The 19,868-nt window shown below is 35.7% G+C and overlaps 2 protein-coding genes and 2 long non-coding RNA genes across 12 annotated transcripts in view; 1 reads left to right on the forward strand and 3 right to left on the reverse strand.

Moving 5' to 3' along the window:
• Positions 1-332: 332 nt before the first annotated feature.
• Vps37B (vacuolar protein sorting 37B) lies at positions 333-1,223 on the reverse strand. Its single transcript, XM_075290822.1, has one exon. The coding sequence runs from the start codon at positions 1,133-1,135 to the stop codon at positions 488-490; it is 648 nt and encodes a 215-aa protein (XP_075146937.1). The 5' UTR covers positions 1,136-1,223; the 3' UTR covers positions 333-487.
• A 1,526-nt stretch (positions 1,224-2,749) lies between these two features.
• Positions 2,750-3,236, reverse strand: LOC142239298 (uncharacterized). The gene is made up of 2 exons (XR_012722981.1): positions 3,004-3,236; positions 2,750-2,936 (listed from the first exon to the last, which is right to left on the reverse strand). It is a non-coding gene; the product is annotated as an uncharacterized LOC142239298 (long non-coding RNA).
• Positions 3,237-10,304: 7,068 nt separating this feature from the next.
• Positions 10,305-19,868, forward strand: part of osa (trithorax group protein osa) — a 197,107-nt gene continuing 187,543 nt past the window's right edge. For 6 of the 9 annotated variants that reach the window (XM_075290824.1, XM_075290832.1, XM_075290829.1 and 3 more), the window contains exons 1-2: positions 10,305-10,646; positions 11,578-11,964. The gene's annotated coding sequence lies outside the window, so the exon portion shown is untranslated. Of the gene's footprint in view, positions 10,647-11,577; positions 11,965-14,297; positions 14,530-19,868 lie in introns of those variants that run through there. The other 3 variants (XM_075290826.1, XM_075290827.1, XM_075290828.1) reach the window with 3 other exon arrangements.
• On the reverse strand, positions 14,077-15,256 carry LOC142221213 (uncharacterized). Its single transcript, XR_012717967.1, has 2 exons — positions 14,538-15,256; positions 14,077-14,311 (listed from the first exon to the last, which is right to left on the reverse strand). It is a non-coding gene; the product is annotated as an uncharacterized LOC142221213 (long non-coding RNA).

Below are 19,868 nucleotides of genomic sequence, written 5' to 3' on the forward strand. Positions count from 1 at the left end.
CTTTCATTCTTTTGTGCGCTATCGTACAGCGAAATATTTTTGTATAGTACATTTTGTTCATTAAAAGCTTTTAGCAAACTAAGTCAGCAGTATTTCATTCCTCTTTTTCAGTAGACAAAACTGCTATTTTAGCAAACTATTTGCTGTAAAATGCGTTGATTGTAATAACATAATAGAGAGTACAGTATGTAATAGAGTTAGAAATATAATTAGAAAAAAATAATTTATCATTTAATTTTGTTTTATTATAGCACAATTTAATGGCAAAATATATTATTTGTTTAAATTCTTATAACACAGTAAGATTAAATGGAAATAAAAATGAATGGTCGTTTTGATGTTGAGAGATTTTTATTTTTCCGTAGAAGAGACATACAACAGAACATACATATGTTCATTAGGAATATAGCGCAAAACAAAACAATGTGATTTGTACGCTTCTATGAGGCGAACAGATCGTAAGGTGGTCAACAAACTGCGACGATTATCAATATGGTCGAGGAGGAGGCATTGGCATCATTGCTCCACCTACAGGATATGGAACACCCCCACCATACGGAGGACGGCTTGGGAAAAAACTACTAGATGGGATGTTACTGTATGCTACGTTACGGGTACCACCTCCACCTTGTGCTTGCCGTTTCATCAAATCCTGCATTTTCTCTGCTTTTAATTTTCTCAAGTGCATAGACATACGAGCATTTAAAAATTCCTCCAGAAATGCTTCAACAGCTATCTCATTGTCTGTGAACTTCTTCACAATTTCCTCACTTTTTTCTTCGCTTTCAGCAGCAGCTGTTTGCAAAAGTGCTAAAGCGGTTTCCTGGCTTACTCCGCCAGACTTTTCTTTGATCATTGCCAGTTTTTCCTGTACGGCTTCGCAGCATCGTTTTCCCTCTTCATTTAATTCTGCTATTTCACCTTTTAACTCAATGATTTTCGGTTCCTTCTCTATGTTGCTTTCAGCTTTTGATCTATTCTCAACGAATAGACTATCCTTTTGAGCCTTTAGTACTTCCAAAACTGCGTCAATTTTTGTGTCCAGCTTTTCATCATCGTCATGCAAATCATTTAGCTCTTCCTTCGATAAACTACTTATGGATACGTGCAATTGGTTTAAAAATTGTTGGTACATTTTGCATAGAATTTAATATGTTTTTGTTTCCCTTTGGTGCTATGACGAACTCTTTGTTTTCTTGGAATCGATAACAATCGTGATATATAACCGATTTCCACATAGTTTAGCCGATAAATATAAACTAGTTAGTCAACGTAGCATAACTCGCGCAACGTACCCGAATTTACCAGTAGTAACCCTAGAATCCCTGTCGTCAAATGAGTAGCTGACTACCAAAAAAAACTAATGCGCTTTATGCGCTTTACAGACTATCAGTTATTCCGGACGACAGTGCTCGTGTCGAACATATCCCATATATTGTGCATTTTATAAGTTAAGTCCGAAGGCATAATCGATACTGCTGCATGTTTATGGGATCGATAACACATTTACCGATTATTTAGTCATCGCCGACAATTCGTATCGATTCGACACACTGTAAGATTCTTTACAAACACCGACATTCCGTCCGGAATAACTGATAATCTGTAAAGCGCATAATGCGCTTTACAGATTATCAGTTATTCCGGACGGAATGTCGGTGTTTGTAAAGAATCTTACAGTGTGCCCAATCGATACGAATTGTCGGCGATGACTAAAGGGCACCTTATACGGTCGGATAAACCCTGCGACACAACACGTTGCGGCGACAAATCCGATTGTATAAGGTCGTGTTCGGCTGTCGCGGGGACGTGTTGGCATAAAATCAAAATAACTTTGATTTTTTCTGGTTGGGTGGTACAAATCATTGAGTGTAAGGGGATGTTCGACAAACATTATCAAAGACAAATTTAGTTTTACATTAAAAACAGGCATTTATGCAATGAAATTAATGATGGATCGCCAATTCTGGTTGAAAATTAAAGAAATATATAAATCTAAACCAGTATTGTGGCAAAAACGTGGAAAAATTCCACTTCCAATCAATGGGAAACCAGGCGACAAGTATTTTGAAATTCATCAAGTAATTTAGTAATATATTAAATGTGGATTACTTCAGGAATCATTGTTTTGACACATATATCAGGATTTTTTTTTATTATTTTCTTCCATTTTTTCAGTAAAAAATGGTTTCACCCATAAATCTTCGTACAACTTCATTGTTTGTTTATGCTTCTTCTTATTTTTTCATGTTGTCATCACATTTGTTCCTGCAGTGTAAGGGCAAAACTTGAACGAACACACAACAAATAGACAAACCTCTGTCGGAGTGTTTATCCGACCGTCTAAGGTCCGCTTAAATAATAGGTAAATGTGTTATCGATCCCATAAACATGTGCCAGTATCGATTGTGCCTACGAACTTAACTTATATGGTGGTCAACATATGGGATATGTTCGACACGACCACTGTCGTCCGGACCCTGCCAACATTTTTTGAATTTGGGGGCGCTTCTGAGAATCCCCAGTACGTTGAAAACAATCATATACGATATCAAAAACTTGTCGGAAAAGCGCCGTCACTATTGAGAAGTTGTACCACGCCAAGTTACTACAAAAAGGTTTCGCATGAGTGCAATTATTAGGTGCCTTTATAGATCAATTTAGAACGACGCCAATAAGAGACCCTCCAAACAATCAGAAAAAGCACATTTTAAGATAATGGTAAAAGAATCATTGTGGTCGAGTAAAACACGTTTGTTTAGATATTTAATAATTTGATTAATTATTTACAAATTCTTAAAAATATAACATTTATACCACTATCACATCACATTTAACATAATTTTTTGCATTAATGATGAGGTAGAGTTACAAGTAGCGAGTTACATGTTGCAGCGTCTATCAGCCAGTGTTTTTATTCGATGGAGGCAGCGTGTCTGTAAAATATTTGAAAAACAATCACTTTATTCCATTTGGAAAATCAAAAATTGTTCACCAATATACCTTTCACAATTTTAAGCGTAAAATCTATGTTTTCAGAACTTTATTTTCGTTTTTATTTAAATAAAATATAACAAGCTGGTTGCGCTTGGCGTTTCACAAAAAATAAAATGGCTTTTGTAAAAGTAGTGATGGCAAAATACATGTATGAAGTACATTTTGTACTTTATGATATGCTGCCCCCCATCACAGTAGGATGGTTGTAGTGACATTTACGAGTCTGTGGTAGCGATGAAGTTGAAATGGAACTTTGAAATGCTGGCAGGGGATAAACTTATAGTGTGCAAGGCGAATAATGCGCTTTATTTATTTATTTTTATTTATTTATTTAAGGCCGGTACTCTGTTCGGTTTTCGCGTTGAAACTCCATACAAAACCAAAAAATGCGAAAAATTTGCGAAATTTTTTCCATTTGTGATACTTTGTTTTTTCGTGTTGAAAAACTGACGTTTATAGCACGGCGCCATTTGCAATGTGAATTAAGAAATAATTTATTTATTAAAAACTATTTGTGCGGGTTTATAAATCAAACACGGACCATATTTTTGTTCCGAAACTATACAAAGGATCAAAGGAATAGCAGATCAATTGCCCAAGGAAAAATAAAATGTTATTTTGTAAAAACAAGCAACAACCACCAACTTAATCCAATATCGCTCCCTGTAAAATAGCGCTCCAAGCTACCTAAAAAAACGCCGCTTTCTATGTGCGAAATAATGGTTTCCATAAAAATTTTTCGCAAGAATGAACATTGTACCGGCCTTTACCCGGAAATGTACTTTTTAGGTTCTTTTCTAAAAAGGCAAAAGTGCGAAAAGGCTTTGAATTCTGTTGTGAAAATAGCGCCGCGCATAGAGGCAAATTACGGGCATTTTCAACACTGCCAACAAACGAGAGTGCTGCGATTGCCCTGCCTCCTTCTTTGAATTCTTTTCTGCCCGCTGAAATGATAGCATTTTTTTAGGTTGCTGGTAACATTTTAAAAATGCGCATTCTGTACAGACAAAATGAAGACAAAGCACTTTTTTCAGAAAAGAAAACACCATAAGTTCGTTTCTGCGAAAAACTAATATCTTCATCTATCTTTGTAAATAGGGTCTCAAACCAAGGGATGTTCCCTGCCAGCATTTCAAAGTTCCATTTCATCCTCATCGCTATCACAGACTCGTATGTGACACTGCAACAATCGCCAACTGTGATAGTATTTTGCCATAACTATTCGCATGAAAGTATTTTGCCATCACTATTGTTACAAGGCCATTTTATACTTTGTGAAACACCAAGCACAACTAGCTTCTTATAATTTATTTAAATAAAAACGATAATGAAGTGCTGAAAACATAGTTATTTCGCTTAAAATTGTGAAAGGTGGAATAAAATGATAGTTTTTCAAATATTTTTCCAGACAGGCTGCCTCCATTGGGAATAAAAGCACTGGCTGATAGACGCTACAACATGTAACTTGCAACTTGAAACTCAACTTCAATCTTTTATGAATGCATAAAAATATTGTTACGAATTTGATAATTATAGATATAAGTTTATTTAAATTAGTTTCCGTTAATTTAAATTTCAAATTGTAACGATAAAATTTCGTTATAACTTGTTGGAATCATCTATTCATTTTCTAGCACTTTCCTGAATTTCTTTTATGTTCTTTTGTTTGCTTATTTTCATGTAAGTTCTCACTCTCTTTGATAGCAACCCCTTTGCTTTGTTATTCTGCATTCTCATTTCATCTCATTGTCTATTGTCATTATTGTTGTTGTTGTAGTAATGCGAGCATATATCCATGTGAGTGTGTATGTGTTTGGCAGCCACCAGATGAACATCTTAATGGTCGTAGATCCTTCTAGCATTGTCTAAGAATGTTCTGGCGTTGCCAGAATATTGTAGTGCTACCAGAATGTTCTCGTATTGCCACACCGTCATATATAAAAGCGCTCGCATGCTGCTAACGAGTCAGTCTTAATTAAAGCGTCAAACGAATAACTTCAGTGTGAACGAATTGTAAAGTGTGAAGTCATAGTAAATAAATTGTAGATTGTCGTTATTTAAAAGAACTGTGTTTTAATTGTCGGGTAATTAAAAACGCCTAAATATAAAAACGTAACAATTGGTGTCGGAAGTGAAATAACGGAAAAAAATCTACAATGAAGTTTAATGAGCTTCGTGTGGAAGACTTAAAAAAGGAATTGAGCAAACTGGAGCTGCCGACAACAGGAAACAAGGCTCAATTACAAAAGCGACTACTGGAAGAGTTCGAGCGGCGCAGTATTGATATCGAAACACATGAGTTCGATTATAAGGAAGATCTTGACGAATCAGTAGTAGCCAGCGCCTTGGAAACTCCATCTGTAGCTTCTAATGTTGTTGATTACACATCGATGGTCAATATTTTGAGCAAAATGATGGAAGAAAATTCTCTAAAAATGCAAGAGAATTCTAGAAAAATGATGGAAGCTAATTCTAGAAAATTGGAAGAAAAATTCGACGAAAATTCAAAAAAGATGGACGAAAATTCTAGAATTCTAAATGAGAATCTTCAACAAATTGCTGAAGGCATGGAAAAACGTGTGGACCATATCGAAAGCCAAATTGGGGAGCTGGATAAGAAGATTATTTCTGTGGATGAGTAAATTATGGTTCATGATGAGAAGTTTCTACACATTGAAAGAAAAATGTCAGAGCTGGAAATTAAAGGTGGGCCAGTGCGCGTCATCGAGGGCTCAAAAACCAAACCTCCTGTTTTCGATGGCTCAACTTCATTTGATGTATTCAAATTCCAATTTGAAATGGTTGCTTCTAGAAATTTATGGAACGACAATGACAAAGCAATTGAACTTCTATTGGCATTAAAGGGCAACGCCGCTGATGTGATACAAAGCATTCCCGCTGCCTCTAGAAATAATTATAATGAAGTAATAGCGGCACTTCAACGTAAGTACGGCGGAGAACATAAGCAAGACATCTTCAGAATGGAATTAAGAGGAAGAGTCCAGAAGTCAAATGAGACTCTACAAGACTTTGCAACAGAGGTTGAGCGGTTGGTGCTTTTGGCATACCCAGGAGAGAGTCACCCACTTGTGGACCGCATCAAAATTGAGACCTTTGTGAATGGCATTCGAGACCCAGACATAAAATGTGCAACATATGCCGCACAAAAAGCTACGTTCACAGAAACAGTAACATTTGCACTTGTACAAGAGACTGCGAGATTGCTGGCACGGCCTCAAATTCACAAAGTACGCAGAGTAGAGACCGAGTGTGAAGAATTGAAATCGGTCATTGAATTGGTAAAAGAGGCTGTAAAGCAGATAATGCAAGAAATGAAGCAGCAAGCAAATAAATCTAGAATGAAATGCTATAACTGTGATAAGGCTGGATATCTTTCCCGGGAATGTAAAGCGTGGCGTAAAACGTCGGGGACAATCTCGCCATTTCCATTAAACAATAATCAGAAGAAGGCGATCACAAAGCCAAGCGACTCAAATTCAAATTTTGCGGATAATAGAAAAGGTGGCAAACAAGTTATTGATCAAGCCTTGACACGACGGCATTGCAATGTAGAAAGCAGACGCTACTCGAAGGCTGAACCAAAGGAGACAGTTGTAAATGTCAGGCAGTTACACATCGAATCTGGCACAGACTGGTCAACAGAGCAACGTAAAGATCCCATTCTGAGAAAAATTATTTCGGCAAAACAAGAAAATAAGAAACCCAGCAAGAAAGACATCGCAGCCGAAAGTCCACTTATGAAAGCATACTGGGCTCAATGGGATAGTTTAGTTCTAGTCAATGGATCCCTGCAACGTAAATGGGAAAGCGAAGATGGCAAGAGCAGCCGAAATTTGATCATCGTTCCAGATTCCAAAATAAGAGACGTTTTGGCGGAGTTCCATAATGGTCCCAGTGGAGGTCATCTGGGAATAACCAAAACAGCCGAGAAAGTGAAGCAACGATTCTACTGGGTTGGATGCCAGAAATCAATTGCTGAATGGGTAGCCAATTGCGAGAAGTGCATGAAGGCGAAAGGTCCAACAAGGAAAAGTCGAGGTCCTATGCAAGAGTATAGACCAGGAGCCCCGTTTAGGTTAGGTTAGGTTATGTGGCAGCCCGATGTATCAGGCTCACTTAGACTATTCAGTCCATTGTGATACCACAGTGGTGAACTTCTCTCTTATCACTGAGTGCTGCCCAATTCCATGTTAAGCTCAATGACAAGGGACCTCCTTTTTATAGCCGAGTCCGAACGGCGTTCCACATTCCAGTGAAACCACTTAGAGAAGCTTTGAAACCCTCAGAAATGTCACCAGCATTACTGAGGTGGGATAATCCACCGCTGAAAAACTTTTTGGTGTTCGGTCGTAGCAGGAATCGAACCCACGACCTTGTGTATGCAAGGCGGGCATGCTAACCATTGCACCACGGTGGCTCCCCGTTTGAAAGAATAGCAATGGACGTGGCAGGCCCTTTCCCAGTAAGTGATTCTGGAAACCGTTATGTCCTTGTGGTCATGGATTACTTCAGCAAATGGCCGGAGGTGTATGCAATTCCAAACCAAGAGGCAAAAACGATTGTGGATGTGGTCAACAAAAACTGGATATGTCGCTACGGTGTGCCGTCCGAGATTCACTCAGACCAGGGAAGAAATTTTGAATCGGCCATATTCAAAGAGATGTGTGAATCCCTTGGTATCAAGAAAACGAGGACTACACCATTACATCCACAATCCGATGGCATGGTAGAAAGATTTAATCGCACTCTGGAGGAACATCTTCGAAAAGTAGTGGACAACGGCCAGAGGGACTGGGACGAGCATATACCAAAGTTTTTGCTGTCGTATAGATCTGCCATTCATGATTCCACCTCTCGAACACCGGCCAATGTTCTATTCGGAACTGAGTTGAAGTTGCCTGGAGATCTGATATTCGGCGCTAAACCTAATGAGCTCGCCATGGAAGAAAACAGAAACGACATCCCAAACACTTTCGGTGAAGTTCACGAATCAGTGCGCAACAAAATAAAAATGGTCAGCAACAGAATGAAGGCGAGATACGATCGTGCTGTAAATACTGAGGGCTTCCAAGAAGAAGAATTGGTTCTGCTATTTAACCCGCAACGAAAGAAAGGATTGTGTCCTAAACTGCAAACACAGTGGGAAGGCCCATACAAAATCATCAAGAAGATCAATGATGTTGTATACCGGATTCAGAAGGACGACAGCCCTAGATCAAAGATGAAAGTTGTACATCTGGAACGATTGGCTCCTTACGGAACAGGTTCTGTGCCTGTTCGGGACGAACAGGCTTAAGCGGGAGGCAGTGTTACGAATTTGATAATTATAGATATAAGTTTATTTAAATTAGTTTCCGTTAATTTAAATTTCAAATTGTAACGATAAAATTTCGTTATAACTTGTTGGAATCATCTATTCATTTTCTAGCACTTTCCTGAATTTCTTTTATGTTCTTTTGTTTGCTTATTTTCATGTAAGTTCTCACTCTCTTTGATAGCAACCCCTTTGCTTTGTTATTCTGCATTCTCATTTCATCTCATTGTCTATTGTCATTATTGTTGTTGTTGTAGTAATGCGAGCATATATCCATGTGAGTGTGTATGTGTTTGGCAGCCACCAGATGAACATCTTAATGGTCGTAGATCCTTCTAGCATTGTCTAAGAATGTTCTGGCGTTGCCAGAATATTGTAGTGCTACCAGAATGTTCTCGTATTGCCACACCGTCATATATAAAAGCGCTCGCATGCTGCTAACGAGTCAGTCTTAATTAAAGCGTCAAACGAATAACTTCAGTGTGAACGAATTGTAAAGTGTGAAGTCATAGTAAATAAATTGTAGATTGTCGTTATTTAAAAGAACTGTGTTTTAATTGTCGGGTAATTAAAAACGCCTAAATATAAAAACGTAACAATATGTTAAATGTGATGTGATAGTCGTATAAATGTTATATTTATGAAAATTTATAAATGTTTAATAAAATTAATAATCATCTAAGAAATCGTGTTTTACTTGACCACAATGATTCTTTTACAACTATCTTAAAATTCACTTTCTCTGATTGTTTGAAGGGGCTCTTATTGGCGTCTTTCTAAATGTATCCAGATGGGCACCTAATAATTGCACTCATGCGGTACTTTTTTGTAGTAACTTGGCGTGGTACAACTTCTCAATAGTGACGGCGCTTTTCCGAGGAGTTTTGGATATCGTATACGACTGTTTTCGACGTAGTGGGGATTCTCAGAAGCGCCCCCAAATTCAACAAATGTTGGCAGGGTTAACTTATTTGTGCGAAATAATATGCCTGCCAATTTTTTCGTGCGAAAAATCCAGGTTGTGTCTGAAAATACTCAAAACAAAGATTTCGCATTTATTCCGCGCTAACGTTTTTTATATAGAGTATAACAGTTTTTCGTGCGAAATCGTGATCTTAGTACTAGGCTTTACACTGCACGAACAAATATGATGACAACATGAAAAAATAAGAAGAAGCATAAACATTTAACGAAGATGTATTAAGAGTTATAGGTGAAACAATTTTTTACTGAAAAAAATGGAAGAAAATAATAAAAATCCGAGTATATGTTGCAAAACAATGATTCCTGAAGTAATCCACATTTAATATATTACAAATTACTTTATGAATTTCAAAATGCATCACGCCTGGTTTTCCATTGAATGGAAAAGGAATTTTTCTACGTTTTTGCAATAATTCTGTTTTAGATTTGTATATTTCTTTAATTTCCAACCAGAATTGGCAACATATCATTAATTTCATTGCAGAAATGCCTGTTTTTAGCGTAAAAATAGATTTGTGCTACCCAACCAGAAAAAATCAAAGTTATTTTGATTTTATGCCAACACGTCCCCGCAACATGCGAACATGACCTTATACTATCGGATTTGTCACCGCAACGTGTTGTGTCGCAAGGTTTATCCGACCGTATAAGGTGCCTTTACGTTCGACAATTCTTAGCGTTCGGCCACACTGTAAGATTCTCTAAAAACGCAGACATTTCATCCGGAAGAACTTATAATCTGAACGGCGCAATAGAGATTGAACATTTTCTACAAATATGTCGATGAGAACGGCCCATAAAGATGAGAGTTTTTGGTCGCATGTTAATGTTCGCCGATGGTGCATTCGGTGGCTTTGTTATCCTCTTAGAAAGAAACAGCTATATGCACTCCATTTTAATAGTTGTTTATAATTGCTCAAAAATATCAAAAGAGGAAAAGAGAAAAATAGACTATATCCAATGGCTTGTATGCGAAGATGATGTTGTTCGATGTAGTGTGTGTACGCCGAAAGCTTCAACAAAAATGGAGTCATGTCGTCGTTGTGCAAAATAAATTAATTAAAATTTTTCAATAAAATACATTAAAATCAGTGCTAGTTAAAATAAAATTGAAAACCACGGCCCATCACCTATTGCTTTAAATCAAATTTGGAATGAAAATTGTATAATTTAGCTGGGAAAAAGTCAATTTAGAAAGGCCAAGTCGAATTCCTCGTCTATAGTAGACTTACATTCAAGTAAAAATTATTCGTGTGCCCCGAAAGCGAAGCTAGTTGGCCAAAAGTGTAAATGAAGAAACAGTGCTAAATTCAACTAAAATAAGTAAATGGTTAGTGTTTCCTATGGATAAACGTAGAATATACAAAAATAAAATACTAAAACTCATTGCAGTAATTGTGTAACTCAATTAAGTGTAAAATTCAAATGCCAGGCATAATTTACATATGCCTCAAAGAAAACCGTGACCAAAAATCGCCCTCTCAAATGTGGATGGAAATATTTTATTTTCCATAGTTGAAATCATTTCTGTACATTTTGCTTGGTGAAAATAAGTTTTTGTTGGATTTTTCATATAGAAAAAGTCCTAAACTTATTGAGTAATGCATGTATCCATAAATTTGTGTATATTAATTGTCTGTAGAACACACTCTCATCGCCGTTCCTTGCCTCCTTTTGAACGTCATCGCTGCTGCTGCTTTGCCACCTTCCAAGCAACAACGGGCCACGACGAAAACTACTCTGGTGGCTGACTGGTGCTGGTGGCACATTGTCGTACTTAGAACTTTGTCTTTTTTTTGGGTTGTCTGAGTATCTGTGATTTTAATGAACCCACCCATTTGGATCTGAACTCAGTTGAAAGGCAAATTTTTTTCTTGTGAGTTTTCGGAATTTGTATATTACGTTTACTAGTGGAAATAAGTAATAGCCTCCGATTAACAATATCAAGATTTGTAAGAAACTAATTGAAATTTATTTCTTATGTGGTGCATGTCAGAAAAAAAAAATAATATAATATAAAGCGGCCGAAACAAGTTTTGTTGTCTTTTTCTTTTGTTGGCTTCCACTTTTACAGATAATAAAAATAATAATAATAATGACAACAACAGTAATAATAATAATCATAACACATTGAAATCGGCAAAAAGATTTGTAATAGATTAATATGTCGAAACCAAAAACAAAAACACATTTTTTATTTTGCCATTATTCCTCTTTTTCCCCTATGCTTAACCGTTTTCTTTGATCCCATCTGAATGTAGCTATCTCTTTCTATTTCATAACAAATTGAGTACCAACAAGAAAAAGACCTCTATACAACAAACGTCGTGGGTAGTGCAAAAAACGAGAAAAAACAAAAAGAAAATATAAAAAGAAATTGAAAATACATTGAAAGAAATAACAACGAATAAAAGTTTTAACTTAATCCAGTGTCGGTAAAAATAAAGAAAGAAAGAAAGATAAAAACGAATCTCTTGGATTTCCTGAAGCTCTTAATGTAAATGAAATTTAGAGCATATCGATTTTGCAAGTGCATTCCTAATAATCAACAAAAACAATTTTGTTTTTGGCATAGTGCAGTATTCATACGCAGATCTGCAGATCTCTCCTGTACTGGTGTTTGCATTTTGCTGTCATGATTTGAATGTGTAAGTCATTGTAAATGTACTCCTAATCTATCTATCTACTACCTATATATCTAGTAGGGTATATTCTTTTTGTTTTATACGTCTCCAATAACCCCGGCCAAAGTTTTACTATTTTTGCCATTTTTCTTAGTCTAAATTCGTTTCTTCGAAATGAATATCATTGCAGGCATATTTTTCGGAGTGGAAATTGTCGACTTGAAATAATACTTGTTCGAAAAGGCCAAAAACAAACATTAATCCTCTTTAACGTTTTGTTATATGGAATGTAACAGTTTTTAATGCGAAAAAGTGGGTATTGTTATAGAAGAGATGGCCTTATATTTGGTCTGAAAATCATAACAACCGGATATTGTTAGCAAGCCCAAAATTCAATAAATTGCTCATGGTAGTGACAATTAAAAACCAATTGAGAAATTCATAAACTCCAAAATATTCCCACTAAAGTGGTGCTATAGGACGGCGATGTCGGTTTTCACAATGTTTTCATCGAGCCTCGTGTCGAAGCCACTGGGTCTTATTATCGGGGAGCCAACGTGATGCAATGGTTAGCATGCCCGCCCAGTTTTGGCCAAACACCAAAAAGTTTTTCAGTGGTGGATTATCCCACCACAGTAATGCTGATGACATTTCTGAGTCTTTTAAAGATTCTCTAAATGGTTTCACTGCAAGGTGGAACGCCGTTCGTACTCGGATATAAAAAGGAGGTCCCTTGTCTTTGAGCTTAACATAGAATCGGGCAGCACTCAGTGATAAGAGAAAAGTTCATCACAATGGACTGATTAGTCTAAGTGAGCCTGAAATATCGGGCTGCGACTATACCTAACCTAACCTTATTATCGGAATGAAGCTTAAACAATCTGAATATTAAACGGCAGATTTGAAAGTATGTGAATTGTTTAGAAATTTAACAAAATTTGTGAAAGAATCAAGGTCCAAATACGGCAAATTGGCTCCATAATGAATAATTTCAAGGCTTTAACTGGTAACGGGAAGTAACGGCACGTTTTACTTCTAGCTCGATAAGCGTTGAAAGGCCTCTGGGGGGAAAAATTTGTCCCCACGTGGAATTTGAAAACCTATGTACGATTTTCCATTGTATATAGTTACTGTAGTATAGATAGAAGGGCTATAGCCCCCCCTGTCAAAAGTTGTATATAGTTACTGCATTATATTTTTCCCCTGGCAAAAGTTGTCTAGATATGGCGATGTATAGCTCTCAAGGTTGACAAGGTTGAGTGGTATGTATTATACGCCAAAAAAATGGTGACAAAGAGTTTGAAACCAGAAATTTAGGAGTAATTACACAACATGTCAAAAAGATACTTTTATTGACGTTTGATTTGATTTCTATTTTCACATGAATCTGATATAATTGTTATCCATTATTGTATGGTTTTGAGAAAGAGCAGGTGAACGACTCTCAAAACGATTGACAACAAAAAACACTAGCGTTACTAGTTTCTTGATGATGAATTCAATGCACTGAAACACTGTAACAATATCATATGGACATGGCTTTGCGTTCAGTGCGAGATGACGATTCGATCAGGTTTCGTAACTTATGCAAAGGCAAAAGTCGGATGAATATCTAGGTTTTACTTCCCCCATCAACCGTATTCTCCAGATCTGTCTCCCAGCGACATTTACATTTTTTTTACATATCAAAAAAACGCTTACTGGGAAGAAGTTTTCGTCGAATGCATTGATCGCATAAACTGTGGTTGCGTCCCTGAAAATGCTTTATTTCATAAACATATGATTTGACACCTGTCAAATTAATACTCTCGTCTTTTCAACATTACAATCGCCAAGTAAAATTTTCTTGTGAAGATTTCCTTACATTATGTGACAAGCACTTTGTAAAATTCTATAAAAATAGGTTCATTATCAGTCAAATAAAATTGTGAAATGTTGGTACGAAATTTAAATGTATATAAACAGAAAATGCAATATCTTATTCTTAACATACAAAGATATTGTACTTTTCATATTGCTGCTAATTTCGTATTTTAGACAGTATAATTTTTTTTTTTTCGGTGTACAATAATTGTATTCGTACAATTCAGCCCTAACTACAATGCAGAAATATGGAAAAAACAACAAATCTCCCCATTTCATAAGGTTACATTGAATTTTTACTACGTTTCAAATACAACACTGCATTACAGAGGTTGGCTACAACGAATGAACCTCAAAGTGGAAAATAAAATAAATATTCGTTCAAAGTGTACAATGAAAATGACAAACTGCTGACGGTATGTGTTTTGCTGCTGCTGCTGCAAGAGTTTCATTTGAGTGATCCAAAGTAAAAAGTCCGGGAATCTTTCGTTTGTTCTGTGTGTGTTTTCTACGTTGAAATACATAAAATAATTAAATTTAAATTTATTACATGATGAAATATGTAAAGAAAAAAGTTCCATATTCTATTTAGAATGAAAAGTGCAGTGATGAATACAGAATAAATTTGTGTATTGTAAAATTAAAATCGTTAGTAATTATTCTTTTTCTTTCTGTATTTTCGCGTTGCACAAAAAACTTAAATGCCAGAAGCAGTTTTTTTGAAATGTACGTACAAAACTAAGTTGTTGGTCTCAAACCGACAATAACAGCAACAACGAATTGACATATACACAAGTGAGAGTGTCACAGCCATACTATACTCGTGTGTAGTTGTCGGCTGGATATATTTTGTATGTTTGAAAACAATGAACGTGTGACAGAGTCCACCAGAGAGTGATAGTTCGTTGTGGCTGGTGGCTATGTGAATGTGTGTGTGTCTGTTTAATCGGTTCTTTCGAATACTTTACGGTGTTCGTTCGGTTGGACTGTTGGTTGGTTTGTCGGTTGTTTTTGTTAGTGGCATCTCATATTATATTTGTTATTTTCGATTTTCCCATATTATTACGTATTCTTGTTTGCATTTTGTCTCTTATACTCTCTCACTCTCTGTGTTGTTTATTGTTCGTTATTCCATTCATCGTGTATTCGTTTCTTAGTGGGATTAATTTGCGGGTCGGTCGATGTTGAAAAGAAAATGCACTGAATGTGTGTGTTTTTAGGCGGCGGGGTGTAGTGTGGTGCAGTGCCGAGCATATGGGGTCGTGCATATATATATGTATGCTCATGTGGATATTTTTAAGTGTTAATATTTTAAATACGTGGAGTCGAGTAAATTGTATTTGGTTGTTTCCCAAGAACTCTCTTATATAGTGCTGTTGTTGTTGTTGATTGTTTTTGTTATCTCTGATGCTGTTGTCGCAGCAGAAAAAGCTAACGAGGTGAATTGACAAGATAATTTTTGTTGTTGTTTGGATGATGAGGGGGACGTTTATGTGATTTGTTGTTTTGGTTAGATTGTATTTGTTTTCTTTCTCCCATTTTAGCATTTCCCTATTTTTTACCTTGGTCAATACCACGGGTTTTAGCCTATTTGAACTGTATGGGGTTTCGGATGTTTGATTTACCAAAAGTTTTCCTCTCCAATTTTTTTCACTTCTTCCATTCTCATAGAACTCTTCTGTGTTGCTTTTTATTTTATGTGATTGTCTCTATTTTCCTTTGGCTGTCAATTCGTCGCTAGATTTTCAGTTCAGTTCGTTGAATATTGCTGCTCTTGTTGCCAATTTCTAATTTCTGTTAGATTTGTTCTTAGGTGGTTTTTGTCATTGCGTTTTATTATCGTTATTACATTTTTCTATATCTACTGCTGCTATTTGTTTTAGCCCCCCCTCACTTTGTTATGTTGATTGCTGTTTGTTTTTGTAAATACATGTAGAGGTATATGTGTATTCAATGTTGTTGTTTTTTAATTGGGGGAAAATAGTGTCCATTATTTTAACTCCGGGGTGTTGGCAATTAAAATGTATCTACTATGTAGGTTATTATCCATTATAATATTGGTCATAAGCCCGATAAAAATATCGGTACTATAAAAAAACTGTCTAAATAAATTAAATTTTTATAAATTTTTATATAATTTTTATATAATTTTTATATTTGTACAAGCTTTTCAGAACATCGTTGTATCGTTGTTCTGGGCAAAACATCTCAACTAGAGCTCAGCCGAAGTGGGCATTTTTTTGGCCGAAGCCGATGTTCGGCAAAAAAGCAATAATCGGTCAAAGCCGAATTGTAATTAAAAAAATGTTTGGGGTGTTTTACTTCAATATTGACATATTTTATTAAGCAAAGGCAAAACACCAACAATAAAAGATAATTCAGTCGTAAGTTTTATAATATTCTTTTAAATGGCTATGTATATACACCTTAACAATTTAGGGAAAAAGCTTTCCACCGTGATAGAATCAGTGTTACCGTTGTACGATTTTGTGCGACTTATTTCAAATCTCTGAAATTTGCGACAAAGTCGCTAGATCAAAAATTGCAAATTACAACCCACAAATCATAAAAATAGTTGTTCAGGTAAGCAATACTCTGTTTCTGAAGTGGAAAACTATGAAAAAAATGCAAAGTTTTATGATGCTATGCAAATTAATATAGATTGGTTAAACAAGACCAATCGTCCATTGAAAATCCAATAACCTTCGTCATCATCCATAAACAAAGAAGCATAAAGAAAACATTAAGGATTCTTGAAAGAACGAATAGCTAAAGCTGGTAGAATTAATGATTTTTGAAAAATTGAAATCTGTTGGGATATGCGAATCAGCCTTAAATTTACTACATAACCGTATATGAAAATTAATTTCAGTGACATCTATATGTCCCAAAAGTTATATACGAACATAAAATTTGTTGCAATATATTCCTCCATAGAAATTGGTACTAATTAGCAAAACGGGAAGAGATGGAAAAGACAAATTTTAACCAAAGATACACTAAAAGGATAATTGTTGATTTGATTACAACCACAATTCTCTCGAGGAGCAGTGCCTCCACTTTTTCGTACGTCATATATTGGCCATTTTAAATGCATTTTGCAATATTCATTTTTACCATCGGATAGAGGACCACATGATCTATCAGGTTGGCTTATAAGTCCCAGGTCTGACACATAGATGGCGCTAGTATTAAATGCATATTTTTATATAGTACCAACCTTCAAATGATTCGTGTCAAAATTTGACGTCTGTAAGTCAATTAGTTTGTGATATAGAGCGTCTTTTGTGAAGCAACTTTTGTTATTGTAAAAAAATGGAAAAAAAGGAATTTCGTGTTTTGATAAAATGCTGTTTTTTGAAGGGGAAAAATACGGTGGAAACAAAAACTTGGCTTGATAATGAGTTTCCGGCCCCAGGGAAATCAACAATAATTGATTGGTATGCAAAATTCAACCGTGGTGAAATGAGCACGGAGGACGGTGAACGCAGTGGACGCCCGAAATAGGTGATTACCGACGAAAACATCAAAAAAATCCACAAAATGATTTTGAATGACCGTAAAATGAAGTTTATCGAGATAGCAGAGGCCTTAAAGATATCAAAGGAACGTGTTGGTCATATCATTCATCAATATTTGGATATGCGGAAGCTCTGTGCAAAATGGGTGCCGCGCAAGCTTACATTTGACCAAAAACAACAACGTCTTGATGATTCTGAGCCGTGTTTGCAGCTGTTAACTCCTAATACACCCGAGTTTTTCCGTCGATATGTGACAATGGATGAAACATGGCTCCATCACTACACTCCTGAGTCCAATCGACAGTCGGCCGTCTCCGAAGCGTGGAAAGTCCGCTGGCAAAGTAATGGCCTCCGTTTTTTGGGATGCGCACGGAATAATTTTTATTGATTATCTTGAGAAGGGAAAACCCATCAACAGTGACTATTATATGGCGTTATTGGAGCGTTTGAAAGTCGAAATCGCGGCAAAACGGCCCCATATGAAGAAGAAAAAAGTGTTGTTCCACCATAACAACGCACCGTGCCACAAGTCATTGAGAACGATGGCAAAAATTCATGAATTGGGCTTCGAATTGCTTCCCCACCCACCGTATTCTCCAGATCTGGCCCCCCAGCGACTTTTTCTTGTTCTCAGACCTCAAAAGGATGCTCGCAGGGAAAAAATTTGGCTGCAATGAAGAGGTGATCGCCGAAACTGAGGCCCATTTTGAGGCAAAACCGAAGGAGTACTACCAAATGGTATCAAAAAATTGGAAGGTAGTTATAATCGTTGTATCGCTCTTGAAGGGAACTATGTTGAATAAATAAATTTTGACAAAAAAACATTTGTTTTTCTTTGTTAGACCGGGGACTTATCTGCCAACCTGTTATCTTTCAAATATAAATCTGGATGTCCAACTTGATTCATTTAGCCACAGTGGACACATTTCTCCTTTCTTCGTGTATGCTACATTGCTGCAAATCAGAAGATTTTTGACAAACCTTTCTCATACCAATCACAAGCTTTCGTTTCAGTGTATGGTATCTTTGGCTATAATTTGGTTCTCTTTCGCTTCCCTTTTGGCCAATTCTAGTCAATTTCCATGGACGTTTCGTTTTCATTTTCTCATTTTTTCACATATAGGTGGAGCTGAAACGAATATTCACATACGAATTTATTTTCCTTCACATACGGACTTCTCAAGTCAATTCCACTCACCGTTTCCAGATTTTTTCGAGAGAGATCCCTAAAATTTCGAAAGATAAAATCCCTAACCGAAATATTTTCCCCCGTTAAAAATCCCCAAAGAAAAATGCATATAATAATTTTATGTACCCGAGTAAAAATTGAGAGATCTAATTTGATATGATTATATATGAGTAGATCCGAAAAATGGTAAGATCTAAGCATATCTAATTACTATGGAAATAGATCTGATCAAATCTTAAAATTGGCCCAGATCTAATGTCTTAGATATAATTATATCTATCCCTATACGTAATTAGATGTGGTGTCAGATCTCCCTATATATGGAATTATATCTAATTATATATCATCATATCTGGATGTATCTGCCTAGATTTGAAGCGGCCAATTTTAATATAATATCTAATTAGATCCACCAATTTTTACACGGGTATATAAATTTCATTCTACAAAAAAATAGATAAATAAATAATAAAAAATAAAAACTACCTCACATCATCGAATTCTTTAATAGATAAGCACTTTAATTAATCAGTCAGGTGGTAAACAGTTGGTGTGTGTTTTGCTATAAAAATTCATAACGTTTCAAAGAATCTTTGAAACGTTATCCTTCAGAAAAAACACTTATGAAAATGAAATTTTATACAAAGTTGTACTATGCCTTATTGAAAACATTTAGAACAAAATTACCGTAGTTTTATATTTTTGTTTTATTTCTTCCCAAGTTTCTGATGACCAAGAGTAGGAACAAAGGAAAGCGAAATGAGATTACAATACTCAAAAAAAACACTGAGCTCACCAGGAAGGAAAATGTTTGTTAACTTTCGAAATTTTGGGTTAATTTTAGAAAATTTTAACTAAACTGTATTACAAATGCAGATGTCACCCGGATTTCACAAAAATAAGTAAATATTTTTCAACAAATTCAAGAAAATTTGTTAGACATAATAATTATTTTGGAAAAATTTGAGTTCAAATTTGTAAAAATATCTTTAGTACCATACGAAGTTCATGATGGTTACATTATTGGTAAAATGTACAAATTTTAAGAAATTCTGAATTTTTTGTGGGAGACACGAATTTAATATATCGTTATTTGCATGTATTTTTGCCCCCTTTTTTTAGTACACACAAAAAAGGTCAAGAAACTTTTTCAAAACATAATAATTCCATGAACTAAAATAGAATTGTATTGGTTTTAGTGCCATATAGGGTTTACTTTTTTTATATGAAAAACACTGTCATTGTACTTAAAAAGATTGTGTAAAAGACAGCGGGACAGATACTATATAATCGCAAGTAATAATAATAATTTTCATATTTGTTACATAAATATTAAACTGTGATGGTAAAAAGAA

The sequence above is a fragment of the Haematobia irritans genome, chromosome 1 (assembly GCF_050003625.1).
Source record: "Haematobia irritans isolate KBUSLIRL chromosome 1, ASM5000362v1, whole genome shotgun sequence".
NCBI classification, from domain to species: domain Eukaryota; kingdom Metazoa; phylum Arthropoda; class Insecta; order Diptera; family Muscidae; genus Haematobia; species Haematobia irritans.